The sequence below is a fragment of the Pseudorasbora parva genome, chromosome 13, assembly GCF_024679245.1.
Source record: "Pseudorasbora parva isolate DD20220531a chromosome 13, ASM2467924v1, whole genome shotgun sequence".
NCBI classification, from domain to species: domain Eukaryota; kingdom Metazoa; phylum Chordata; class Actinopteri; order Cypriniformes; family Gobionidae; genus Pseudorasbora; species Pseudorasbora parva.
The window spans coordinates 44208063-44220233 of NC_090184.1; the positions used below are offsets into that span (position 1 = coordinate 44208063).

Here is a 12171-nt window from a genome sequence, read left to right on the forward strand (position 1 = left end):
CACAATCGCTCTTCCAGACAGGCGTTCAGCTAGAGCTGACACGCAGAGATCGAGGCTTTGGCTTTTTTATTGACAGAGAAGAAATATTCAAACTAACTAAACAGGGAGGCACAATCGGAAATGGCCGATATTTGTTTCATTGTTCTCGTTATCGGCCAAAATATCGGTAACGTCCAGTATAAGTTAGTTTTTAATGTTATAGGCCACTATCAGCTGATATATGTTTGTTTTAATGGTATCATTACCAGCCACCATATCAGTAATGGACAATAAATGTTTATTGTAATGTTAACGTTATCGATTTGGCCAATAGAAAATTAAGAAAATAAGAGAATTTGGCCAGTATATTAAAACCAATAAATAATGTATTATTTCCTTCAACTGAGACACACTTTTGATGTGCACTGTTCTCCATGATGGGTTTTGAATTGCTTCAAATATGATTGAAATCACTTCAAAAAAGAAAAATACAGTTAAAGGTGCAACATATGCAGTGCAAGTCTGTCATATCACCTACATAAAACTATAACATTATCATTTTGTGCTTGAGACTTTTATTTATGTAATCAGGCTCTCGAAAATATATATATAATATGGATTCAGATTTATCGGCCAATATATGTGGATAATCTGCTTTCAAATATAAAGAGTTATTGGCTTTCAATTTTCATATCAATGCATCTCAAAACAGCCTTTTTTTCGGAAAGGTATATTATTATTAACATTATCTTATATAATGCACTATCGCACTAACAATTAGGCCGTTGTTTTCTGAATATATGAGTATATGTCAACAACACTCTTGTGTCCATATTGCTTAAAAATATAATAATTCTTATAAAATGTTCAAAAAAAATTATAAACACTTTATAATAAGGTCTAGCTATCAAATAGCTACAGCTTCTGTTCATCTTATTTAATGTTAGTTGATAAAAAATGCAATTATTTCACAATAACTGATGTTAACATAACTTTCCGTTTACTAAATGTGCTAGTAATTGTCAAAATTAAGATTAATACATGCTGTAGACGGATAATTTTAACTATAGTTAAAGGTGCACTATGTAAATTTTCCGTCCGCTAGTGGTGCCTGTTGAAAACAAAGGTGTAGTTTGATGACGGCAAGTTTGAGCTCAGCATCTTGGGACATTGGTCTTCACCTCACAGCCGGTGGGATAGGACTCATATCTGCGTTACCCTCGGTTTCGGCTTTTATTTGGCAGGAGCGCTTTACTCTTAGCAGTGTGAACAACTGAACGCACGGAGTAACGTCATAACATCGTTTTAAACACAATTAAATGTATCTAATATGATAAACAGAGCTCCATTACCTCATAATCATAACCGGAAGAGCGGATCTGTGCAGGCGCCCGGTGAATGTGTCTCGTCCCGTCATAATAAAAGTCCCGGTGTTCGCGAGGCGGGTATTTGTTTAACAATCGCTCCAGCGGCCGTGCTCAGGTCCATAACACTCGGTCCTGCTCTGCTTTACACTACAGTAACGTTAATAACCGCATGCATGAACGTGATTTCTGCCCGAGTCCTATTTTTCACCGGCTGTGATGAGAAGACCACATCTCCCAAGATGCTGCGCTCACACTTTGCATCAAACTATGATTTGTTTTGAATTGGCGCCCTCCAGTGGACGGAAAGCTCCATAGGGCACCTTTAATGAAAATGTCAGTTTCTCCATGTTGTATATTTCGTTTGTAATTTCTATCCACTGTGATGAGAGGGTCTATGTTCAGCCATTTACGTGTAATGGCCTTCTTGCTTCCTGCTGGTAAGATTTGTAGCAGATATCTGTCTTCCTTTCTTGTCCCATTTGGTATATTGCCAAGGTAAAACACGGAAAAGGTCTCTTCTAATTGTAGTCCCAATATCATTTTTATATATTTAATATCTATCCAGTAAGGGGTGATCTTAGAACATCCCCAAAAGATATGAAAATGCCCTGCTGATTTCTGTCCACATTTCCTCCCCATGTTGAGGATTTTTAGTCTGTTGTTCTCTGATCTTTGGAGTAATAAAGTACCTTAATGTATTTTTCCAAGTAAATTCTCTCCATGAGTCACATATATTTGACCAATCATCCTCAGTTATGTTAATTCCAATCTCATTTTCCCATCTTTGTTTAATATACATGGTGGAAAGCAGGCGCGCTGGAAGCCGTTTAATTCCGGGGGGGCTGAAAGTTGGGTCGGAAAATGTGTGACGTCATTATGTTGTCGGTGGCGACCAGACAGCTGTTGTAGTAGAACCCCCCCTTTACCGTCAAAGAGCACCGACGGACCCACCGCCCCAGATTATTGTTGTTTAAAATTAATTACTTGTTAAAACACGATCATACCATGGGTGTCAGAAGCAAAACTGTGGGTGGTCTCAATGCTGGAGTAACGTTAGATACAAATATACTGCAGTTTACTAAACGATTGATTGCGCCAGACAAAATTACGGAAATCACTGAGTTATTTGCCCTGCCTTTTGCCGAACTCGCTCTACTCCCTTTTCACATCACAGATCAGAAAGGCATTTATTTTCAATTAAAATGTAGACTCAAACACATAATACGTTTTTCTCGGTTAGGGGTAAACAGACGTGTTGAATTAGTGACGATAAAAGTGAGTGGGTCCAATATCATTGGTCTTTAAAAGTGGGTGAGTCTTGTCCTCACGACACACAGGTTCCGACGCCCATACACACGTTAATCATCACTCATAAAGCATTCTTTTTATTTGTGTTCATAGGCTACATACAATATCCAGCATCTGCCAGGGCTTTTAGTCCATATTTGGAGAAATAATGATTCATAATCACGTTTGTAAAATATCATGTGTCCTGAGTCAGAGTAGGCTACATGTTAACGTCCAGCTCACAAACCTCGCGGATGTCTGAACAAACGCGAGTGAGCGAGGTGACATGATGGTGACGAAAGCACTTCCTGAGGAATTATTAAAATAATTATTAATTAGTTTATATCTTATCCACGGCCCATTATTTGAATCCCATTAAAACCCAGTATGTCAGTCTATTTTAATTTATTTTATTTCATTTCATGTTTTAAATACAATATAATTTTAGTCCACAGCCCCCCACCAGGGGGGCTGATGCTATAACGAGCGGGGCTGCAGCCCCCGCAGCACCCCCCTTCCCGCGCTACTGGTGGAAAGCCTTTTCCTAGATTGTAGAAGAGAATATACTGCGGAGACGTGTTTTTTAGTGAACTTCCCCTTACCAGAAATCATGTTGATAGATGTGATTATTAACGTTACTGTAGTGAAGCAGAGCAGGAGTGAGTGTTGAGGAGCTGAGCACGGCCCTGGAGAGATTGAACGAAACACACAGCTCACGAGCAGCGGGACTTTTATTATGCCACAGTCGTCGCCGCCATTTCTGCTTTTCATGAGTGTGAGGGAACGCAGCTCTGTTTATCATAGACACATTAAAGTGTGTTGAGATGTTATAACGTTACTCAGTGACTCTTGTTCACACTGCTAAGAGTAAAGCGCTTATAAAACCGTGACTGAGGGTAACACAGATATGATGTCATCGACAGGCCACGCCCTCACGTCCCGGCTCATTGGTTAAAATAGCAATTTACTCACAATTTACACATAGTTGGAAACGTTTGGGATATTGTAAGACCTCAACTGAACAAAATATATAACACTGGCCTGGTGGTTTTTGGATATTTTACTGAAAAAATATTACATAGTGCACCTTTCACAAATGAAACCACATTCACTGTAAAAAATTATTTGATCAATAAATTATGCCAACATATGTTTTGCATTGCTTTAACTCATCAAAAATAAGTTAATAAATTCACTTTGTTTTATTAGTTATACAAGACTCAAAAATTGTTTAAAGTCAGTTTAATGTAGTTTAAGTTAAAATGACTTAAACATCCAATCCAAGTTGATTGTACTTAAAAGTGTAAGGCAGCAACTTTAGTTTTTTGTTGTTGTTGAAATGTAAATTATTGCTGTTGTTTTATAGTATTAAATAAACCAGATTATTGGAGTAACCGTAGCCTAAAATATTAGCCTATTTCAGTCTTTCTACTTACATTTAGTGTTACTTGCCATTTCTTTGTAATTAACACTTAAAATTTTAGGAGTTAAAATTGCTTAACTAGAATTTTTTTTGTGTGTGTGTACACTAAAAAATGCTGGGCTGTTTTAACCAAATTTGGGTAGAATATGAATAAGCACAACTGTTGGTTTAACTTTTTATGTTAACATTTTAAATCCATCGGTTGGGTTTGTCCATATTTCACACAATCATGGGTTAAAACAACACAGATTTTTTTTTTTTTTTTTTAAGAGAGTGTAAAAATGTATTATAATCTTAAGCAGTATGACTAATATATAATGCTTATCTTTATGGGATTTCTCAAGTGGAATCGTCTGGAACGGAAAATCTGATTTTCTCATGCTCAAACTGCTTCTTTCCATGTCGAGGTAAATAGAGCTTCTCACACACACACACGCACACGCGCGCGCGCGCACGAGCAACAGTCGCGCGGCGGAGGATGCGCACAACATGAGCAACAGCCAATACAGCTCATGCACACAAGAACACGGTGAATTCCGACTCTCTTCTGCTCATTTCGCGTGGGGAGTGTGATCAACAAACACTTTATTTGCTCAGCCTCTCGTTTGAGGCCGGTCAGATGTTTTTTTCCGTCCTTTATTCTGGATCAAGCCTCCGGTTCATCGTCACGGTTCGGCGGAGACGCTTCACATCACAGGTGACTGATTCCTCTCTGCTCGTCTCTGCGTCCATTCGGAGGTAAAACAGTCTTTACCTGTAATTAAACAACATGGGTTATAACGCATGAAGCCAGGATGAGCCTATATAAACGGCTCACGTGTGTCCAGTTTATTCCTAGAGATCAGCGAGCGCGCATATTCCCGTGTGTTATATCTAATGATGAATCTGGTTTTGACTAGACCTGCGTGAAACGCGTTTAGTGGGGAAAATCGTCCCATCTGATCCAGTGTGTGATGCACTGATGAGTTCCTGATCGAATCAGATCAAGAGGAGCGGATCGGGAGCCCATATGGAGAAGAACGAGATCATTTGTTCGTAAATGAAGATTAATCGAGAGCAGATTTCTGAGCAGAACCGGCTCTTCCACACGCCTGGACCTCGGGTAGATGTTCGGCTGGATCTGGGTTACAGGAGACCAGATTTGAGGCCACATATGCGATCGCACCCGCTTATTTTCCGTTAGATTCGGGTTCGCGTTGCGCGCAGAACACCACGCGCGGCCATGCGAGGAACAGATGAAGGGCTTATTTTGGATGAGTTTAACATGTATAGGGATCATGTAGTTATTGATCACAGATCTTTCATTAGGGTTCATTAAATCTCTCTCTCTCTCTCTCTCTCTCTCTCTCTCTCTCTCTCTCTCTCTCTCTCTCTCTCTCTGTATTTGTGTTTATCTATCATCAGTCTATCATGTCTGATGATTTCCTACAGGTTCTGCATGTGGCATAAGTAGCAAAAGGCAAACTCTACAGTGTCGTAAAACATTTTAACTGAAATAATCTGATCTTATAACAAATATCCAAATTCATTTTAATTTTAAAAGTCCCTGACATGCATGTAAATATGTATGCTCCATTATGCATCTGAGACATTTCAGTTCAGTAATAAATCAAATTACTTGTTGTAAAATAAGTCAAAGTTTTAAATAAAATAAAATAATTGTACGTGAACGCAATCACAGATTTTAATTTAAGTGGTGTAACTGCAATATAAAAAATTGTGAAAAAAATATGGTCAGCCTATTTACTCATTAAAGAACATGGCAGCTAATGATCAAATCATTTTTTTTTAAATTAATAATAATTATACAACTATTTAGTAATTACATTATGTGATCAGATTCCAAAGATTAAGTACTTGTAATTAGATTACATTTTGAAATACTCATAATCAGACTACAGTTACTTTCCTAATGATTACATGTTATTCTCACAATGGCAGTACATTATTCATTATTCATACTTTGTTATATTTTAAAATTTCCTTTCTTAAAAAAGATTACGTTCCGAAGCTCTTCCAGGTTTAACGCACACACACGCGCACACACACACACACACACACACCCGCACACACACAGACCATGTGACTAGTTACATGACTATCACTGAAAACAAAAGTTTTCACAACATTGCTAAAGTAATCATCTCCTGACAAACGCATTAATTATTTGAATTATCACTCAGTAAGTCATTTAACCATGTATTACTGTCTTTGGAAACCTTGACCTAATGTAATATTTAATGCACTTCATGTTGGTGATGACAAAGAATGTAATATATTTGTATTTTTATATCAATATGGTACAAGATTATCAATTCAATGTGATAAATGAGGACAAAAGTAATCGGATTGCATTACCTAAAATGAGTAATCTAGCTTTCCTGTAGCTCAAACAATAGAGCGTGGCGCTAGCAATGCCAAGATCATGGGTTCGATTCCCACGGAAAGCAAGAACTGACAAAATGTTAAATGTGTACATTGAATGCAATGTGAGTCGCTTTGGATTAAAATGTCTGCCAAATGCATAAAATGTAAATCTTGCCATTTGGATTCGGTACAGTAACTGACTATAATTTGTACCTTAATTAAATGAGTTTTGTCTGATTTTCTCTCTCTCTTCTGTCTGTTTCATTAGATACACAATATTGCTTCAGAATATCTGCTCTCCTTCAACCGGATCTAGCCCAGAAAACTGGACTTCAGAATTTCAGGATTTTCTGAACATAGTGACTGGACTCCTTCAAAACTAGATATAATATCTCAGATCATCTATTTTGGATTACTTCCTTTGGATAGCATGATTACTTCCAGAGCTGGAATACTAGAGACTAATCTAGTTTATGTGGGCAAACTCGATTACACGGGCGAATCCCTCATGTGAACGGAGCGGAGACTAATTTGTTTTGCTGTGAGACGTGCGTCGACTTCCACAGAAGCTCCTGTAGTTTATGTGCTCGTTCTTTCAGCAAAAGCAAGAATTCTGAATGTTCGCAGTTTAGGAAGATTCTCTTGGAACGTTATATTGGCACAAATACCATTCTTCCTGCTGTTGGTGTGGAGTTGAATCCAATGGCTCGACCCGGCTCTGGGGTCCTGGTGTCGCTGGGAGGCGGATACTCGTCTCAGAGCATGGCTCGGGTTGTGGTTTGGGAATGGATGAACGAACATGGCCGCTGGAGGCCATATAGCGCCGCTGTTTGTCATCACATCGAAAACGTCCTGAAAGGAGACGCACGCGGGACCGTCATACTGGGACAGGTGGATCCGCAGCTCGCGCCGTACGTCATAGACCTGCAGTCCATGCATCAGTTCAGACAAGACACAGGTGAGTCTCACACTGCAAAGAAAGGCACTTTTTCTGGAGGTTTAAAGGACAACTCCGGTGAGAAATGACCCTAGGGGTAATTAACACAGGGTTACCGAGCAGATCGTTCTCTGGGATGCGTTTTCATGAAAATCGAATGTAAAGAGTTTCATCTTTAAAAACAGATTAGCTTATACCGCTTGTCTATGGGGCATATAATAAGTCAAATTAAATCGCTAGTTAATACCACTAACAAGGCTCAAAATAGACCCTTTTACTGTTTGTATACAATGATGACGTAGCAATGTATGCGGGCGCATTTTAGCAACAAAATGTGGCGAGAATCAGCAGCATGTCAAGCTACGTGAGCGGATTAAGCAACACAAACCGAGAAAGTTATTTTAAAAAGTTGACTTTATCAAATGGTATTCGGCTACCAGATCCGTGTACTATAGTGGAGTGGAGAGAAGACGTTAGCAGATGGCCAGATATACAGTGGTCTGATATATACGTATTTAGTTAAGAAACCGAGCGTGTACACCCGAGACAAGCATATAAATCACTGGATGCTTATGGATACGTCGTCTGTCGGCATGTACAGAATGTCCAATACAATTTTCTACATTTATTCTTATTCTTCACACAGACATACATTTATCCTTTTCCTTACATTTTATGTTGTTATTGATTCGTATGTGTCGACACACTTCTGTTTAAAGTTTAATTTTGTAATGTTATAGTACTTTAATAGCAACTATGTTGCTTGCATACATTTCTCAGATGGTTATTTTGCAATTAAACTATTAATAAAATCATTACAAATGAAATTGATAAGTACTGTGATTATTAATCTGGGGGTGGGGGGTACAATATACACACCAGTGGCAGCCAATGTTGGGAGGTTTATTAAAAAGCATTAAGTTTCAAGTGCAGTGAATGTTTTACAAATGTAATTTTTTTTATGCGAGCATTTATGTCCTCGTTCCAATCAATGCATTATTCGCCTGCAGCCACAGGTACCGCTGGTTCTTCTGAAACGGCCGTGATCCTGTCGGAATCCTATAAAACTTAAGCCCATTGGTGGAATAGCGATTAGTGCAACCGAAAACGCAACAGCCAGACATTTTGATGCTGGAAAACCGTTTTGATAAACTTTCGGAGTTGCTCACACGTTACAACCACTATAGGGAACAACACCACTTCCGTTGCCAAAATGCGCGCGCAACTCTTTGATCGCGTGGGCTGTAAAAGGGTCTATAGCCTCACACTAATACGGCAGCATGATGAGGGTCCCTACATGCAAACCGAAGAATTGAGAACTTAGTAAGAGTACAAACAGTTTAATAAGAAGATACTTTATAAACACAGTACATTACGCGTTTACATACAGCGGCCATCTTGAAAAAAGTCTCGACAAGTCGAGCCATGAACGCTGAATGAATTCAGTTAATTAAATATGCTTTTTTGATTAATAAGATTTAATTAAACCATTAAAATGGCATTAAATCCAGAAAAACAGAAAACAGAAATTGGTCAAATTAAAACTAGACTTGAGAAAAAATTCAAACGTATCATAGGGCTCTAAATATGTCATTTTTGTTAAACATTTTTTAAATTGTTGTTAAATTGTATATTGCATGATTTTAATTAATCGGACAAGCTTTATGATTACTAAAATCTAATTTAATCATTAAAATGGAGGCCAAATAACAAAATAAAATAAAAAAAGCCAATAAAGCAGATTTCAGAGTTTAAACTCAAGCTCATTTCTCTTTAAGACCTCTCACTTTAGACTGTAATTCATGACCAGTGTTTTCTTTTGCTCTCTCCTCTGCGCTTCCGCGTTGGTTAATACGTCATGCGTCGGGTCAGAGGTCACTCTTCCGCCGGAACTAGACGGCCATTACCAGAAGCCATTGTAGTTTTTAAAGTTATAAATATAGATATTTTTCTTCGCTTCGGAAGGCCTTTATTAACCCACTGGAGCCGTGTGGAGCACTTTTATGATGGATGAGCGCACTTTTTTTAAGCTTCAAAATCTCCATTCGCTCCGGCATGGAAGAGCCAGGATATGTTTTAATATAACTCTGATTGTGTTTGGCTGTAAGAAGAAATTCATATACACCTAGATGGTTTGAGTGAGAATTTATGGGATAGTAATTGTATCTTGATTTACACTTAATAAGAAAATGTATTTTTTGCAGTGTGTGTGAAGTGAAATAATGTGTGGACTGCTATATGACTAGTTGTCTAACCACTTACTAAAGTTCCCACACATCAAAAGCACACCTTTCAAGGTTAAACGTTCAGAAAAGCGCATCAGAGACTGTCGCGAGGTTCTCGTGTGCTAGTGTGTGTGTGTGTGTGTGTGTGTGCTGCATCTGATTTCGACTTGATGAACAAAGACAGCTTCAGGGTTTTTGGACTGTTTGGAAAATCTGTGCGGTTCCAAGCAAGAGCTGATATTCTCTGAAGACCGTCTCTCTCTCTGCGCGCACACACACACACACACACACACACACACACACACACACACACACACACACACACACACACACACACACACACACACACGCACAGATCGGCACATCCCCAGGGCTCTCTGTTCGCATGATGCCATTGCCGCAGGCCACTGTTTTCCCTCATGAGAGAACATGACCTAAAGTAGAACAGTTCAGGGTTAAATTAGGACACATGGGATGCTCCACGGAAAACAGAGCTGTGTGTTATTTTGGTGCATGTTTGTGTTCATTACAGCTCATCTTTTAAATATGATCTATGTCATTTCCATGGAAATAACATCACTAGATAGTATTAGTAAAAATATTCCTGCAGATTTCCTGTCTGCTATTGGTCATAAAAACATCCCCGATCCCACACTCGGGCGAGTCGGTGTTTCTGTTGAATATGAATCTGATGAGAAAGAGCTGTCATTGATCTGGATGCTGGTGTCTCTTTCTCCAGAAATGCTAAGTTTCGCTGGAGAACCAGCATGTGAATTTAAATCTGATTGGCTGCAGGATGTTTGTAGTTCATCTGTGAAAGTAAATTAAAAATGTTCCACAGACTCGTCTGGATTTTTATGCCTTCTGGCTAATCCGTAAAACCAGACAAGACCTAAAATGAGAAATCCACGCCTCTCATTGTATGATGACCTCTGACTTTGTGGTTTTGCTGCTTCACCAACTTCCAGATGCTCTCTCTCTCTCTCTCTCTCTCTCTCTCTCTCTCTCTCTCTCTCTCTCTCTCTCTCTCTCTCTCTCTCTCTCTCTCTCTCTGTCTGTATCTGTCTGTCTCTGTGTTTTTTCTACTTGTGAGCTAAAACTGACAAAAACAACATTCTTAACATTCTAAACATGCATGAATTTGTCTTTTATGGCGTTTCGTCAGTAGTCGTTTTAATGGGCATTATCTAAACACATTAAGTCTAAGGCACGTCGTCATTTAAGTGTGTTGGTGTGTGTTTGCTTAACCATTGTTGTTATTATTGGGAACAAAAAGTGAGGTTAAAATCTGATAAAGCCTTCCATTTGGGATTTTGGGAATCATTTTAATTTGGAAAATGATTCATAAATTAAGAAATTTATGTTGTTTAGTTCTAAGAAAGTGTTTTTTATTATAATTTTTATTATTATTATTATTATTGTTTTTAGATTTCAGTAAGGTGGCTATAAGCATGTTTTTATTCAGTTTCCTGGCTTTTCTAAATGGTCTTAGCATGTTGCTATGCCAAACAGTAGCTAATGGTTTCCAATGCTTTGTGGTTCTAAGCCAAGCCTGCAGCACTCCTCTCAGAAACTGAAGCTGTTGCGCCTCCATCGCCCCCCGGTGGCCGGTCCCAGTATAGCCGCCCCTCTGTTTTCTGGACGCGAGGCAAACTAAACAATAAAATTACACTTCAAATATTTTTTCCCCAAAGTCATTGAAGGCAGTTATCATCACGATGATTTCATTTCAAGTGTTCGTTTTTAAAATAAGTTTAGTTTTAGTTAGTTATTTGATGCTAAAAAAACGGGGGGTGTGACGTCATGACTGACAGCTGAGACTGACGGCTTCTCTGAGCGAAGGCACTGAGGCACTAAAAGACTTTTTTCTGGATTTTTGGGAGCAGATTGGAGCTTTAGCTTTAATTTCTACATTTCCATATCTGTTTATTTCACACAAACATAATTAATTGTTCTGCATCTGTGAGAGTGTGGGCGGGCTTTTGATATCACAGTTGTACTTCCTGCTCTACTTCCTGCTCTCTACTGCACAACTCCGGTCCCGAAATCCCGAAACTACGCAGACTCGGTCATGTTGTCCATATTTTTTTAAGTTTTTATGGAGTTGCTAGTGTTTGCAAAAAATTTTAACATGTGGCTAATGCAATATCAACTGTGTTCTGACTGGTTGTCAGGGTGTTGCCATGGTGCTTTGGGTGATTGATGTGATTTTTTTTTTTTTTTTTTTAAAGTATGCAGTTGGTAGGGGTTTCTAAATGATTTTAGCATGTAGTTTGTTTGCTTTTTTCACTGTCCTCTCAAATATAGCAGCACATATCGAAAATATTGATTACCGAACTGAACCCGGGTCGGGGACCTAGTAACATTGTGGGGTTCGACCCGGGACGAGCGCTGTGTGAACAAAAGCCGAAACTAATGCTGCAACGTGTACATAGTTATCGTGCGACTCCTAGAGCTTGTTTTTTCAATAATACAACCCTGCAGTGCCAGAAGAGCTCGTCGGTGTTTTAAACGCAGAGAGTGTTCGTATACAAAAGAAATAAAATTAAACAAGCAGAAATGAGCGCAAACTGGACACAAGTCGAG

At 38.8% G+C, this 12171-nt stretch overlaps 1 protein-coding gene across 2 annotated transcripts in view; it reads left to right on the plus strand.

The window, feature by feature from the left end:
* Positions 1-4504: 4504 nt before the first annotated feature.
* The window catches only part of dtx1 (deltex 1, E3 ubiquitin ligase), an 82570-nt gene continuing 74903 nt past the window's right edge, over positions 4505-12171 (plus strand). The window contains exons 1-2 of one of the 2 annotated variants that reach the window (XR_010897606.1): positions 4505-4794; positions 6692-7381. Coding sequence is in view for 1 of the 2 variants with exons in the window: in XM_067414550.1 (XP_067270651.1) it covers positions 7126-7381 (256 nt within the window). In the remaining variant the exon portion in view is untranslated. The remainder of the gene's footprint in view (positions 4795-6691; positions 7382-12171) is intronic. The other variant, XM_067414550.1, reaches the window with a different exon arrangement.